General features: G+C 41.3%; 1 protein-coding gene across 6 annotated transcripts in view; it reads right to left on the reverse strand.

Annotated features, from left to right (window-relative positions):
* LOC123968671 (CUB and sushi domain-containing protein 3-like) overlaps positions 1 to 17355 on the reverse strand; it is a 279670-nt gene that overhangs the window by 49465 nt on the left and 212850 nt on the right. For all 6 annotated transcript variants that reach the window (XM_046045555.1, XM_046045551.1, XM_046045552.1 and 3 more), the window contains 7 exons: positions 16479 to 16667; positions 11659 to 11844; positions 10580 to 10774; positions 9658 to 9831; positions 7626 to 7799; positions 6807 to 6980; positions 2303 to 2488 (listed from right to left, as the gene is read on the reverse strand). In XM_046045555.1, coding sequence (XP_045901511.1) covers positions 2303 to 2488; positions 6807 to 6980; positions 7626 to 7799; positions 9658 to 9831; positions 10580 to 10774; positions 11659 to 11844; positions 16479 to 16667 — 1278 coding nt within the window. The remainder of the gene's footprint in view (positions 1 to 2302; positions 2489 to 6806; positions 6981 to 7625; positions 7800 to 9657; positions 9832 to 10579; positions 10775 to 11658; positions 11845 to 16478; positions 16668 to 17355) is intronic.

Below are 17355 nucleotides of genomic sequence, written 5' to 3' on the forward strand. Positions count from 1 at the left end.
CGGTGTTAAATGCTTGGCTGGAATCTGCCCTGTGGCAACTGTCACATCATACCCCACCACTCTTTTCTGCCCCTCTCTACTCAAAACTATGAAATGAAATATTGGCTAACCAATATTTAGAATGCATTGTGTTTAATCCACCCAGTCAAAACCAACAACCAGTCCAGTCGCATGTTGAGCTAAGTAGTTCAAAGAAGTTTGTGTTGTAAAGAAAGAGCCTGAGATTACTTTGGCTTTATACATTTAACAGAAAATCAGTTTGCTTGCCCAGAACTATTTCATTGTAATAATCGTTTTTCCCTTAAAAAGGCAATTATATGTAATTATATGTACTGTATATTCACTTACTAAAATACTCACTGGATTGATTTCAGAACTAAAATCTAAATTGGTACATCACTTTCTTTGCTGCTTTAGTATTCATTTGAGCTCTACGTATTTTTGTGGGAGCTGTCATTTAATCAGTTTAGTCTCATAATGCAAGCAAGTTTCTGTAATTTCACAAAGCTAATTTCTTAACAGAGTTGGTGACGCCTGAAGCTGTGAATAAACATTTGAGTTTGACACTCCTATGTATCTCTTTAATTACTCTTCAGTTTGATAAAATAAATGCTATGAGTCACCTCTCTACCATGAAATGAAGTGCTTCCTGAACTGGTGTGCAAAATGTAGGGGTTTACTTTGGATAATTTCACTAGAAATAGGGCATTACTGTTAGTAGCCTAATACAAAAATAGAGTGTACGATGAGGCAGGTGTTTGAGACCAACCGCAGATAACCTCTAGAGTTCATAGATGGTTGTTAAAATTTAAGTGTTTGGTTTTAAGAGAATAGCTATAGCCTGAACAACTGGTCCTATGACAGTTTCCCCATTTCTCAATTAGGCACATTGCAACATAACCATAAGTCACTGCGGCATTGAACATTACACAGATGCTCTCAGTCAGCAGCATTTAGCAACTTGTACCATATCAACTCTAGAAGCAAATTAAGTCAAAAACAAGGTAGGGCTGCACGATTTGGAGAAAAAGTCATATTGCGATTATTGTGGACAATATTGCAATTTTGATTTGATTATAATAGAACAAATGGTGTTATGAATCTACTTGCTTAATTATCCAAACAAAACAAAATACAGACATTTTGAAATGTATACTTCAACTTGAACAAAGTTAAACGATAAATATTTACAACAATAACTAGTAAAACAGATGTAAAACAGAACAAGGGGAGTGTGTTTCTCTATGGAGGAGGTGGTTAGTAGCAGCAAATACTGGCACACTGCCACCCTGGCTCTGGCTCAATGTACATCTGTCTAATGCAGAGTCTCTATCCACAACCTGGAGGAAGAACTGTACATTATTGTTATATATTATATTGTTATACTGTTAGTATAACAATATTAAATGCTACATGCATTATAATTTCATATAATAGTATACTTTTGCCACTAGTTGAATATTAAATCCAGGCTCAACATCGGTCTCTAATTTATTAATGCCAAGTACTAACTTGTCAATAATCATATTGTTCAACATTTAATCATTTGCTGTACTAGCACGTCAAACATTTTTCATGTCCCACCCAGGCTGTGATTTGTCAGTTGACAAAAAGTTACTGACAAGCATGTTGGCTTTATGAAAAGTTGAACATGTTGAATAACAAAAGGCACCGATACAGCTAATGTTAAATGACCAGCGAGCCAAACCCAAACCGTCTTTATATTCTCCCAGTTTTCTACTGTCTCACCGCTTTAGCGGTCGACGACGTCTCTCTGTCTGTCACAGAGCGACCGGCCCCACAGGCATTGCTCCGGTGAGGAGTCCAACTATGTTTTGAACAATTAGCGTGTAGGTTGTTGTCTTAAAAGTTACTCGCACAATGCTAATTTTTCACATTGCATGTAGGCTCGTCTGTTTTGGGGGCACATGCGAGATAATGAGCAGACACTCACAAAGAGAGTGTCACGCACACTTTTTCTGTTTTATTAAATTGCACACTTTTTGCGGTTTTGTAATAGCACATGACGACATCTCGATTGCGATTAGATTAATCGTGCAGCCCTAAAACAAGGTTGTGAACACTCGGTCGAGAGTGAAACTTTTCTCTCAGTTCTTTACTTGCATCTCTTGTTAAGTGTATTAATTCATTAACTTTTGCATAAAATGCACTAATTACATTTAAAGGTGGATATGCTAATACACTGAACAGGAGACAGAGATAAACACCTTTAATAATAACATGAATAATTGAATGATTTGCCAATTGATCGCCAAGGTAATATTAAAAGTGACCACTGTACCGATGCATTCTGGTAGAGGTTTGTCCCAGTGACCCACAGGCTGGCAGGTGAGCACTGATGAGCCGAACAGGTAATATCCTGGGTTACAGTCATAGAAGACCACGCTGCCGAATGTGAAGTTACCGTGCTCAATCTTACTCTCCCGGATAGAATTGGCAGGGATACCGGGATCTGTGCAGTTTACGACTGGATGAAAAAAAGAAAAAGAAAATACAATTTAGGACAACTTTCATCAAAGAAACTGATTTGCTCCCCACCTAGTTATGTTTGGCGGTATGGCTCTGTTCTGGGACCTCCCTGGGTGAGCACACCTCTCAGCCATTCCACGTGCCTGCATGGGAAGCCCTAGGCAGAGAGCAGTAGCGAAGATCCCCGAAATGACCACACCCGTCAAACCTCCCTGGCCTTTCATGCACTTACATGGCAGTGCCAGCAACTAGCTGAGCACTCAGTAGAAAGCCGATTAGACTAAATAACATGCAGTGAGGCCACTTTAATTTATAAATTTTTTCTCTCCATTTAACACCAGATAGATGCCATTACGAAGATTGAAAAGGCATAGCTTTGAAAGAGTTTGTGATGTCTGCTTTGGCAAGCCACACACCTCTACATGCTTCCTTAATAAACTTAATGGCATCGTCGACAGAAGCATAAAACAGGGAGAATTGAGCCAAAGGAATGAGACTATTCATACTTTGAGCTTTGTCATTATGAGGAGCAGATAAATCAATGATTAGCGCTTCTTTCCAGAATATTTACGAGTTGTTATACCTATAGGATTATTGCAAGTCGTCGGAAAGGCGATTTATCAAATGGACCAATCACAAATCCGTCTTTATGCATCGACTACCTCAGGCTCCTTCAATGCAGACTGCAAATTACTGCAAACAAATGACACTTTTGGCAAACAAGTCAAGCCAGCTATGAACCCCTGATCAGGTCCTGCAATCAAATATTAATGGCAAATGATTGACAAAACAGCAGTTAGGATGCTTTTCCAGGGGAGATTGCAGCAGCAGGAGGAAAAAAAAGAAAAAAAAAAAATGGAACCCCCGGTGGAGTCTGGGAGTGAACTTCCCAGTGATGGTGATGCCATTGATGCCCGCCGGAGTGACGTCATTGTTCAATGTCGCAAATGCAGGCCATCTATGCGCTGACCCTAAGGTCCAGGAGGAAAGTGGTCCAGTTGTGCCAGGAAAAACTTCACTTGTTGAGGGTGCCGAACCGGACTCCAGGACTTGGATTCCGGATGCCGGTGAGTGGTGACTGGATGCTGGACAAAGCTGTCAAGATGGGTTATCCTGCAGGTCTGCGGAGTTGGCTGCTGGGGCTGGGCCTCAAGCTCTTTTGGGCGACGGAGCAGAGACCAGACCTGGGACTGCAGCGGAGTTGCAGGAGCAGTTTTTAATTTTCCTCGAACAGCGCAAATTCTCTTCGTGAGAAGCTCTGAATGATGCCGTAATACTGTTTTGGAATAAGGCTTCCTGGAGGCTGGGTACTGGCCATTGGAACTCGACATGACAAGCAGCAGGGTAAGTTGAAGTGTGTACACAGACAGTCCAGTCGTTCTCATGTGGGGTGCTTGCAAAGCACAAGCAAGGGAAGGCAGCTAAAGCAGCTCAATTAAGGCACCTTGTACGGAATTTGCCAATGGGTGCTAAGAAGAGAATCATCTGAGCCATCAGCTGATGTGTGCTGGCTCTGATATCGGCTGCTGTCAGCTGATGTGTTGAGCTTGACTTTGTTGCCTACCTGAACAAACGCTATGCTCGATTTAGGCCATCATGAATTATTCAGTTAGTTTAATTGTAATGGAAGAATTCTGAAAGCAGAATACTGACAGCAGGGAGTAGTAATTTTTATTGTTGTGTGGATAGTTCAGGCAAGACAGATGTTTTCAATCTAATTTCAGGCATTATTATTATTATTATAATTATTACTGCATAGTCACATGATTACTAGCTGAACTAAAGGTTAAAAAAGGCCTTTTACCCTGTCCCAGAATTTCTGTTCCAATGAGTGCAAGATTCACTATTTAATCTATATTATCTTTATCATAGGCATGCTGTGATGTTGTTTTAATTAGCAGAATTGTTCCTGGTAACTTTTCATACACATCAATTTATTGTAGTTTGCTTGAACCAGAGTGAATACTCCCTTCTTGACAGCGTTTCCAAACCCATCTTATGAATACTGCATGTATTCATAAGATGGCATAAGGTCCCACCATCTCTGTCCATAAGGTTGCTATGGCACTAGATGTTCATAGTGCATGTCACACCACTGCATAGCAGGAGATGAAATACCGAGTGATTCTTAACTAAACTATGATACCAAGTATCCTGTATAATTACTGCACTGTAAAGGTTTTGTTATAATATTTATTTAATTTTTTTTTAATGTTTGATGGGTATATCTGATGTCTATAATTACCTTTGCCTCAGTTATATCTACTGCATATATCAAGTTGACAGTATCCGGCCAAATTATATTCTGTCATGAATAATTACCTCAACAGGCATGTGACAATCTGCTGAATTAACTCCCCCCCAGTATCATCGCTGGGGATGTGATTTTTCTTTCCTGAAAGCTGTGTAGTTTCATCATTGGTCGGAGCGTCATTTGCTTAAATGTCAGCATGTTCACTTGTGAGTTAATAATAGAACTGTTGATATGACCTGATCAGTGGCCTTTTCTGTTTATTCTACAAACAGGGAGACAAGTGAAACTAGGCTATATTTAAGCTTTGTTGATAATAATAACATCTAATGCTTGAAGGCACATCTATTTTCACAAATTTACAAGCATATATTTTAGAATCAGTTAAAGTGTCCAAGAACACACCACTGACAAGGTGGTTTAGACAGCTGAAAGTAAATGAGAGTGAAATTAAGTTCAGAGCAACATCAAATGAAATCAATAATGCAAATGTCTGAAAATGCTAGCTTAAAGGGAACAAAGACATATTGTGACAAAAGGAGTAATGACAGTTTAATATGACTTACTCTTTTGATATTTCACCAGGTCTGTCTCTGTCTGTTCACAGTAGTGAAAACGGTGTTTCTTCCCATCTGACTGCCAACAAAAACTCAAAACTAAATGGGCAAAGTCTGGCAAATCTAGCTTGGGCCAACTGTATCCAGAGGTAGCAGACCAATTAAATCCTCGCTGGATATCGGTCAAACTCATGTCTTTAATTGAATGTTTTAATGGTTGCTTCCTGATCTGTTACCTTGTTTTATAGCATTTTAAAGCTAGTTAAGATCATATTTACCAACATTTACCACACCTTCACACTGCAATAAATATCTGTCTAAAGCTAGAAGCATTTCCAGAAGCAAATATGAAAACATTAAAATAAAGAGCTTCCATCACACTGCACAATACAGCCATTGTCCGTTTCCATTTTATTTGGGTATATGTAAATAAAGGAAATTATTTCCAGAAAGAATTGTCATACTGTCAACATTATTTTGGGAAAACAAGTAAACGTGTCTCTGGTGTGGTAACACACTAAAATGTCTGGATTGCTGCTGATTGTTAACGCACCACTAATGAGCCTAACCTAGGCAAACTAAAATTGGACACAACTATAACACAGCCACCATCTGACACTCTCAATAAGATGGGTTCCACTAAATGTACTCTGCACTATCTTGCCTTCAAAGTAATCTCTCCCTGCAGCAAGCTTCTTGGTAAAATTGTAGAAACAATTCCACATTTAGTCTCCCCTTTCCATACATTCTGCTGCAAGCTCGTTATTGCCATTTCCCTGCTTTTGCTCTGAGGCCAGGGCTCCAGATGTTGTTGCCTAATGCTCTACTCAGAGAAGTAGAACAGATAGTGACTCGTCTCATTCAAACCAATAGATGTGTGAACACGACCTCTATCCACCCTGCCTGTGTGTCTATGGCTGTGCATGCTGGCGGTCACTGGCTGCTGATTCCTGAATGATCATGATACATCTGCTGGCTACTTGATTCTTGTGGTCACCCTAGCTTCTGATTCTTGAACCATCACAAAGCACCTGCAAAACTCATTTAATTCTGTTCCAACATTTTGGCTGGACCCTACTTCTGCTCGCTGGCAGCTACCTGCTCCACTGTTGGCTAGCCTGATTCACAGGAGCAGAATTAGATAGAAGTGGCTTCTGTTATCAAACATTAAAACACCTTTAGTAGAAATGATACACTAAGAGGTATCACTTCTACTAAATACATCTGCAATGATTCATTTCTGAATCACTGCAGATGTTTGATGAGATTCATGTGAATAAGATTTATCTGCTGGTTCCAAATTCTTGTAGAAATTCTTGCCTTTCATCCCTGTCTGTCTTGCCTCCTGAGGCAATGTCTGTGGTCTGAAGCTTAGTTAAACATTCTGGCAGAGACAAGCAGTTTTTTAGTTCAACTGTCAAGATGCATCTGCATCCTTCTGATACTTTAAGTCAGTCCAGCTGCCAATCATTTATCCATTTTGCAGGAGCTCTGCAGCTGGACTATACCTCTGCATGTCGGTGGCTGCTGGCTCCACTGGCGGTTTGCCTGGCACTGAGCTGTGGAGGGTCCTTCCAGGGTGTAGCCTTTGTTGCAGGAGAAGCGCACCACGTCATTGTAGTTGAAGCCATCGCCTGTGGTGCGGCCATAGATAGGGCTACCGGGGTGGCCACATGTGACAGCTGAAGTTGACACACATCACCATGGGATGTGACAGAACGGCAGAGGAGGATGGAAGATGAATGGAAGAAGAAGGGATACAAAAAAAAGGTAAAGGGGAGGAAGGCGAGAAAGATAGTGTGTGTGTGGGAAGAGAGAGAATAAGGGAGAGAGAGAAAATTCAATAACAATGATCAATAGGTGACATACAGTGACACATATCATAGGAATACCATTATCATATGATTAACCAAGATAAAAGAGGATAACAGAGGAATTAGGAATTATGACATGACCTCGGTGGGGAAAGGGTAAACAGCACATTGCAGTGCATCAATAGGTGAATAGGAGATTGAGAATCATATTATGAGGATATGTATTGACTACTGACTTCAGCACTTGTCAAACTAAAGAAGCAGGAAGTTTTAGGAAGTGCAGGAAGATTATCAGTGATAAATATAAAGTATGCTAAAACATTTTTTTATCAAATTTCAATCCAAAACTGTCTCCATCAGCTCTGTGCCATCTGAACAGTGTGTGGATGGCGAGAAATTCTAAAATAACCAAGTGGGTCTTCTTTGTCACATAAATGCACCTTCAAACTTAAACACACATGTATTGCGCATGTGTGTTTTGCAGTCAACCAGATAATGGGAATTGGTACTTACAGATACAAACTGGAAGCTGTCCAGACCAGTTGTGGTCCTGCTGGCAGATCCGTACAGAGGAGCCAATGAGCCTGAATCCGGGGTTGCACTGGTAAACCACTGTGTCTCTATAACCAAAGTTTTCCCCGATCACCTGCCCATTTACAATCTGCTCTGGAACGCCACAGTGACCGGCTGTAGAATGGTAGGGGGAAAATCATGCAAACATATTTTACTATTTCCTTTTGCTTAATATTTCTCTTTCTCAACAAGATGTGAGTTAATAACAGAAACCTGACCATGACAAAGACAGCATCCTGTAACGCTTGAAGTGCATGACATTTATAACACACAGACTACTGTCAGACATAATATTCATTTGTAGCCAATGTGGAGGTCAAATTTCTGAGCAAGATGAAATGCACTTTGCATTACAAATCACAATTAATTATCTCAGGGAGTCATTTATGTGGTAAAATACTTTAGTTCAACTTTCTACTGTTTGAGAAGAAAAGCCTGCAGTGGCGCCCACTGAACTAATGACAGTAGTTGCAGGGTAGAAACACAATTTTGATTGTGTTATCACGTTTGAATAACTTTGCATTCTGACAACTGTATTATAAAATGAAATGAGGAAACTGGTGATTTAAAAGGTCTTGGAATTATAATGCTGGCAAACAAAATTAGTTAGTGTATTCATGAAACATATTGGATTTGGAAAGCATTTTTCAGCTCATTATCTCTGAATTATTATTTTTAAATTCATATTGGCTTCAGCTTCATTTGTGGTGATAACTCAGCTTCTCTCATCTACAGTAGACAGAGACACGCGTGTGAAACGCCTCAAAATACGTTCATGCACGTAATCGTATTACTTTCAGCTACAATAAATCCCTTTCAGAGAGGAGGAATCTAGCTGAGATTTCCACTGCCACTTAAAACCTGGGAAATTGCCACCGACTGTGAGTCTGATTTCCCTAATTCACTCCTGCACCCAGAAACTCAGCCGAGCATTTTATTATCACACTCCAGTTGAGAGCAGCCAGATTCTATGAAGATGGTGCTGAAGTACGAGACTACAACGAGAGGTCCCTGGCTATGTTAACCCTGACAGTCATTTTACTAAACAAGAGAGGTGCCCTTCTTTTAATGAACTGAAACAATCATGAGTGGAGCTTGGAGTGCTGGTGCCACAGGATTGATGAACGGACTAATGCAGCTGCCAAAGAAACCGTCAAATTCTGCTGCTGTGTGGGTTTAAATGCGGCTCAAGTCATTACGTATGTCTCATTTTCTTCCACAGTACAGAGCTGTAGTAAGCTAAGCTGTAGCATATTTTCTTGCTTATATATCTTAACAACAGCTCAAAATGTGCTGGTACAGCTTGGCAAGGCCAGCTTTGGATCTACAGCTGCTAGCTCGCGAGAAACGCCAAATCACACTGAAGGAGGCTTTACTGTACAGCAACAACAGTAAAGCCTAAAGGTAGCGGCCAAGAGTGATTGCACATTTGCATTACATTTATTCATTTTGCTGACACTTTTATCCAAAGCGACTTACAATTGCTTTTTATGTCAGAGGTCGTACGCCTCTGGAGCAACTAGGGGTTCTAGTGTCTTGCTCAGTGAGACATTGGCGGATATGTCACAGTGGGGAGTTGAACCCGGGTCTCTACCACCAAAAGCATGCGTCATTGTTCTGTGCCATCAGCATTGTTCTGTGCCATCAGCACAGAACAATTTTAACCTGATGATCTCTATGATGTCAGAAACCGTCTGATGTGCGCCAGCCCAAAGGAAAATATAACATGGCAGCGCTGAATACCAGCATGTCGTCAGAACCAGACGAAAAAAATAAACCGACACACACCCCTCCCTTTCTAAATGTTTACACACTTGGCAACAGTGCCAATTGAACCTTCTCCCTTCTATTCTGGCCATGTTGAATCCAACCAAAAAAGCTCATATGCTGTCTGAGCAGATCGCCAGCAGTGTTTGACCCAGGTCAAGGCTGTCCTTTATAAAGCTAAAGAGAACATGTAGACGCTGCTTACCCAGGCAGTGAGTCTCCGTCCCACTCCAAAGGCCGGACAGGAGACACTCTCTAACTGTAGATCCAGTTAAAACATAGCCAAGGTTACAGCTGAAAATGGCTGATGCTCCAAAGGTAGTTTGGGTCCCAATTTTCTTCCCATTTGGAGGAGTTGGCAGATCACTACAGGAAATGACTGCAAGAAGATGAAGAGGATAGTGAAAAGAGGAGGAAGGAGATGGAGGAGGCAGAGGGAAAGAACAAGACACCAGCAGAGTGAGAGAGAAAGAAAGAGGAGGCAGAAGTTGGCTTACATCTTCAGAGTTGATGGAGAGCACAGTCACTTACACCCATCTTACCGACCTTAATGCAATAAAAGGAGTGACCTGTACTATTTCATGGGGATGATAATGATGGTGTTTTCCTTTGTCCCAACATCTTTCATCATGCTGGCTGGCATCTCCTTTTGCCATTATAAAGGCTATTCAGCTCCTTTGCTTCTTAAAAGTAGTTCCCATGGCAGCATAGAAAAGCTTTTATTTCCAATTCCTACAATAAACAATATCTAACCTAGGCTGATACAGGAATAGTTGAATAGTAGAAATGTGAATGTGCTGCTGACTAAATGAGCTGTGAATAAGCTCTTGTAATGGTACAATCTATGAATCTAGTGTTCCTGAGGCGAGGCACAGTATAGATTTGTCAGCTATTATATTTTCTATGATACTAACATAAACAGCGTGTTTGTGAGATGGGGCTACATGCTACATGTGTCCATCCAGATATTTTATTTTTCATGATAATGCAATTACAAAATGGAGTTAAAGAAGATTTAATTTCTTGGAACACTTTTTGTTAAGTAAAATTTTTCATAGATCTGCTTTATTAATTTTTGTGATCTACAAGTATTGATTTTATGTGCTGCTGCAGAAAGAGGCACTCACTTCTACACCGAGGTCTCTCGTTTCTCCAGCTCCACACTCCATTGGCCAGGCACTGGATGTGGGCTGGGCCAACGCGGTAGTATCCAGGGTTACAGGTGAAGATTATTTTAGTTCCATACTCATAGTGCGAACCGTTGACGATCCTCCATTTCCCATGGTCCAGAGAGAAGGAGCTGAGACTAGGGCACATAATGACTGTGTCCCAAAAAAGAGGGGATTTGGTGGGGAGTGGGCATTGTTAGTTTTAGATTATTCAAATGGATTTACTTCTGTTTCAATTTCTTGTCTTATCTCTTGTACACACACTGCTAAGTAAAAACCCGTAAACATGTGTAACAACCCACCAGTGTAGAGGAAATACAAATAGTTGCAATGGGAATCGCCAGAATAAAACAACCCATGTAAAATGTAAATAGCAACTTTTCTGCAGTTACTGTATACAAATGTTCTTTCACAACAAAGTTGTTTATGAATTGTCATTCTCTGAAAACCAAATTAGTTTCACAACAAACTGTTTCCCTTTTTGCTGTGAGACACATATACAGCAGGGAATAAACATTGGTCTCAATAGCAAACATTGTTGTCAATCACTCATTACACTGGCTTTCAAACTTGGACGAGTTGCACTGGTGTGTAAAACACTCACCCAGCGCCAGCTACAGAATTCCTCTCAACCATTATTCTCCCTTTCATCCACCCGTCTTATCATCACTACCCAACAAGTAAGTGTTTTTGTAATGAAACCACAGCTCGTGGTTCTGTTGGGACTGCAGTCCATATTTCATGACACTTTCCATTAGAGTAGTATAGTGTTTTGTTAAAAAAACAAAACCCTATACTACTGATGTTGTTTTATATTCCACAACTTCTCCAGAGGGTCTTTCAAACTATAACAAGACACAGCGGTCAAAATTCCAAAATCAGTGTCTTCTCCATAACTCATCCCTATCCTCATCTCTCAACTTCTCCTTCCCACAGCTAAATCGTGCTACGGGTTCTTGCGGTTACCCTGTGTTTCTAAATCACTCTCCCTCCACCTCTACATCCCCCTGCCTCCTCCCCCAACATTCTCTACTCACCGATGCATCGGGGTATCTTGTTGTGGTTGCTCCAGGTGCCGTCTGGCTGGCAGACTGTGGTCGTCAGTTCTTTGGAGGAGAGCCGGTAGCCGCTGTTGCAGAAGTAGGTCACCCGTGTGCTGACAGAGTAATCAGCAGCGAGCACACCTCCGTTCACTGGTGCACTGGGCACACCACATGACACAGCTGCAGGCAGCAAGAGGACAATTGTAGGCATACATGTTTATGCATTCTAGAGATTCGTTGAGAAACGCCTGATAAACACAGGCATGGCAGCGACATATTCACTTATAGTCATGTTTTTGTTAGAGCCAAATACACATGTATGTACTTCTACCAGTGTTGCGAGTACAACCCCTTTATGCAAGCAATGTCAATTTACACAAGCAGCCATTTCTTATTTATTAGTTTCCTTTCAAATAGTTATGGTTAATGATTAAAACCCCAAAAAGAGATAATTGCTCAACATTGACAATGAATGAACCTTTAGCATTCAACAGACCTTATACATGGCAGAAGCTCTGACATGTCACAACAGGCAAAGCACAGGTGAAATTAACATTAGTGACAACTGCATCCAATTTTCTTAAGCCAACGCCAGAGCCCTGGTATTCTCTTAGCTGACTGGAATAGCTTATTGGAGCACTTAATGCAACTGAACCATGATTAACGAAATGAGTTGCACCTGTGCATTTCCCACTGTGACAAGTCAAAAGGTCTGATACAGGGGCACTGTAAAGGTGCAACATTTCCTAAATTACCACCACAGTCAACATTTTAGCAGTATTTACACCCAGCTGATATATTTATAATAATGATGTGGGAATGCTTGTATCGTGTCCACATTTAACCAAGTCATTTACTTATATACATTTTAGGCCACTGACTCCAGAGAACTGCATTAAAGTATTATATACAGGAAACGTATCCAGCCACCTCAGAGTGTAAAAAGTCTAACACACCACACAGAGGTTTGTTATCTAAATGGAAGTCCTTAAATCTTACAAAAGGTTTTTGTATGTTTTCATGTAAAGAAAGTTACCCGGCTGACTGTATAAGTAGCAATTCAGCCAAGTCAATGAAACCTATACATTGTAGGGATTGTGTTTTATTATTTCTTTTAATGAAGACTACTCATTATAGTGACTAGTACAACAGTAACCTTTCCTAACATATAGAGGTCTGAAGCACTAACACATACAAAAACTCTCAAACCATGCTGTGTCCTTGCCCCTACACAGAGGGAATCTGGGTTACTATGGCCTCAGAGCTTAAACCAGACAAAGAGCTTAAGCTAGGAGGTTTCAAGGTGTTTATCATCAGAGGGAGTGAATAGAACGGGGAAACCAACATCTGCAGGGCCACACAAAATGGGAACAGTTACGCAAACACACACATCATAAAATGGAGCAGCAATGGTAGCTGCATACTGTGAAACATCAAAGGTAGCGATCTGCCAACATGGCCTAGAGCCACTGCATTGCCCCTCAGCACCCCATGAGAGAATCAATCAACATTCATTTGTGAGTATTGCTAAGTCACAATCTAACAGACACTAATCACAAGCACTCAACACTTCTATACTGCAGATGGACAGTTTCAGTGGAAGAGGGAAATTGTTTTTTCTCTGCATGAGCATGCATAAGCACCACTGATGGATTGATATACTGTACATTCTCAGCATATCATGCAACATGGATGGGAAAGAATGAAGGATCGAACATAGTGTAATGTATTTTCCACCATCTAGCGGATCATATGGACAGCATCTGTATGAATATATTAGTTAATTTGCAGCCACGCTTGAGTATATGTGTTTTGGAAAAGCTGTGCGCAATTACTAAACTGACAGAATTAATCACAGGTGTGAAGTGTTTTTAAATCATTTTCAAGTACATGAAATACATATTTTGATTTCGCTGCATCATGATAAAATGCAATTGAGCACCCCATCTGTTGCTGTTTGCTGCTATGTGAGTATGTCTATGCTTGTGCATGCTATCATGCACACACATTTCACATGTGCTCATCAAAGAACCCAATTAGTTGAGTAAGGCACAACAGCAGCAGACACTGCATGCTAATGGCGAGTTAGCCAAAGTAATTTGAAGGAGTGGAAATTGACAGAAGGGAGGATTGATTTCTGTTTCCTTTCCACCTGACAGGGTGCTGGCTCTCAATCAGGCTGGATTCAGTTCAGCTGTTAACAATACAAGAGAAGAGCTTGGGCTGAGACACTCAGGTGCCCTAAGAACCTGCCTGTTTGCCTGCTGGGTTCAGAGGCAGTGACCAGGGGCCTCGTGTTTAAAAGACTGCGCAGCTCTCACACTGAAAGATGGCGTACTCACAGAATTTGAGAAGTATGTACGCACAGAAATAACCGGTGTACACCAGGTACTGTGTCACCTTTCCGTTATACATCCCAATCAACGTGAAATTTAGTGCACATGCACGAGCCACATACCACGCCTTCGCTCCTCCCATAAATGACTACACAAAATTACCACCTAAGTTCCAAATAATAACTACCAATCCTGCTGTACAACATGTGAAAAAGAGAAACTTAACCAAGTGCAAGATCGAGGTGCTTATCAGTGGAGGAGAGAAGAAATATTTAATTTGATGATTTGAACTCTTGAATCAGCAGCATGTGCAAAACAACGGAGTGGCAGAGTGGCACAATGGCACTCAATGCAGCTGGCTCAGAGACTCATAATAGCTGAAATAAAGAAAGCATGGTCTGACATGTCAAAAAAAGATAAGGAAAGAGTTTTTCTGATGGAAGTTAGAAAGCATATTGCTTGATGCAGCTTGATCACAAACAAAAGAAAACTCAGAGAGTTTAATATAATTATATTATTCTAAACAAAGGCTTTAGGTAGAAAGGTAAACACTATATATTGTTGATCACATAAGACACACACCTTTCTGCTCCCGCTGCCAACTAGGGGTGCAACAACTAATTGACGTAGTCGACAAAAATCGACTATCAAATTCGTTGACAACGAATTTAATAATCGATTCGTTCATGACGTCATTGGGCCGTAGCAACACAGTCAGCTTAACAGGGTAAAGTGATGTGAACAGTAAAGTTACTAAAACAACATCAGAGCTGCAGTAACACCTTCACAACCTAAAACCTCCAGAGTATGGCAGCATTTCACTCTTCACTCAGCCAGAAAGGATGTGAACTGCAGCAAAGCTGAGCTCTCCTGGAAACACTGGAGCATCTGGATGATGACGACTCATCTCGGTAAGCTAGTTAGTGAGCTAGCTTCACGTAAAACCCGTTACTTCACGTTATGAGCTGAAACGTTTTCTATACATTTGGTCAATTTGATTGATTGTTACAGTAATGGTGATGTGAGTAGCACATAATTATGATACACAACAGCTGCGTTAACATTCCAGATGTGCCCTGACTTTACAATCATAAACGATGCATCGCTCATGGTGACGTTCCCAGCTGGAGAACGTGCTGCTGCCAAGTGTGCAAGATTAGACAACACTGGACAATTTAATACTTTCTAAAGAAGAGTGCGGTCTGTGCTGAGGCGGCGCCCCAAACTCCCTTAAAAACATCACGTGGTTTTGTGAGTTGTTGAGTTAGGGGACTATATAAATGTTGTGAAACGCTGTCTACTACAAAATCGTTATTATTGATCCCCTCATGCAAATTCGGCAAATGTAGTGCATGACGTTATTGTCCCGGTGTTTTGCAGTACTGCTCCGTCACTAAACAGCAGAGCTGCTTCTCAGGACGTGATTTCAGTGTAACTTTCTGTTGCTACAGCAGAAATATGTTCATTAAAAGATGCACTTTTGAAAGCAGTATTTATTTTATTGTCTTGACTGTTAATTAGCACAGGCCTAAAACAACCTCAGGTTTAATTTAATGGCTAATAGCTAAATGAGAGACATTGTGTCATAATCCGAATATTCGATTATTCGTTTCAATAATAGATAGATTAATCGACTCAAAATAGTTGTTAGTTGCAGCCCGACTGCCAACAGCCGACTGCCATAAACGGCAGTTATAGCCTACTTGTATTTGTACCGGGATGGCACGGTTACACCAGGTTGGTCTGTCTCATGCTGGACCCAGTTCAGCACACAGATCCAAGAGTACGACTCTAAGGAATCTAAATCGATGTATTAGCTAGTCATAATTATGGGCCAGGAAATCTTCATGGACAGTCTCTAATTCTTCCACTCGCTCTGCTGCATGGCTGCAGTGCCATTGCGCAGCCATGCAGCATTACGCACGAGTGTCATGCAGTATTTATATGTTTACATCTGTCATACAGATTAGGCTTCAGACCTTGCCAAAATGATCGCTTCAGTGGTATCCCCCACCCTGGGAGATCGTAACGGCCCTCACATTCTCACGTCACATTCATTTTTATACATCACACGTGCGCGTGAAAACTAGCGTACGTAAGATGTCTATGAAGATTCTCAGTCATCCAGGTCATAGTTATCCAACGAGGGTTAAAATGAAGGGCAACTGGACTTGGTTGAAGATACTGGAAGACGTTTCGTCCCTCATCCAAAGGACTTCTTCAGTTCTGACTGACTGGCAGGGAAACTCAGCTATTTAACCTCAGTGGGGTCGTTATCCCGGGTCATCGATACCGCTGGTTCATTAGTCACTAACCAGTATCTTCAACCAAGTCCAGTTGCCCTTCATTTTAACCCTCGTTGGATAGCGTACGTAACTTTTTGTGCATAGGCGGCGTTTATACATGAGGCCCCAGAAGAGCAGGAAAAGAAACAGGCTGAGGTTGGAAATAACAGGCTGCCAGGGCAAATTTGCTCACCTTGACATGCGGGAACTGGCACGTCCCAGGCGTGGTAGCCGTAGGTGTTCTTCTTGCACACAGCTGTGCCCTTTCCGATCAGCTTGTACCCCCTGTCGCAGGCCCAGCGCACCATGCTGTTAAGATGACCCCCGGTCTGGCTCACTACAAAGCCATGTTGTGGGGAGTCTGGGGTACTGCAGTACATTGCTACAATAGATTGAGGTACAGAGATGAGGAGGAGAGATGAATGGCAATGCGAGGGAAAGGAGACAGAAATAGGAGAGGAGGTGAGAATAAAGTCAAGGAAAGGGAATAGAGAACAGCAGATATCAACAGGGAAAAAGAGAAATAAAGCAGAGAAAAGGACGAGAGGCATTACCAAAGCGCCTTTAGAGAAAGACTCAGGTGAACATTTAGTAGGGCTCAATTTTAAATGCAGAAAGATAATGAGGGAAAATGCCTGAGGAGTGTCACATCTCTTTAGCACTTGGGCTGTGTGCCACACAGCAAAGGAAGTCCTCAAAATCACATCACTGCTATTCCTTTCTGGCCTATAGGCATGCACATATTCAATTTGCTTTAACACATGCAATACTGGTGTGCATCCCCCAGTTAGCTGTTCCATAGCCTTCCCTTCTCTCATCTTACAGCCCATCGAACACTAAAAAGGTAAATTTGATTTCCAGTATGAGCACTGAATAGCCGATGGGACAGAAAATAAGAGGGAGGGGCGTCTGCTTTAACGCTGTCAACTATTACTTTAAATCAGCATGACTGGGAGATGGCAAGGATTTAAAGCTGGAGTGCGGGACTTTTCATATAAATGAACGTCCATTACATTCAAGCTCTTATTACATGAGTTCACACAATGCTGATTAGGCCCATCACCGCCAGG

This window comes from Micropterus dolomieu, linkage group LG03, assembly GCF_021292245.1.
Source record: "Micropterus dolomieu isolate WLL.071019.BEF.003 ecotype Adirondacks linkage group LG03, ASM2129224v1, whole genome shotgun sequence".
NCBI classification, from domain to species: Eukaryota; Metazoa; Chordata; class Actinopteri; order Centrarchiformes; family Centrarchidae; genus Micropterus; species Micropterus dolomieu.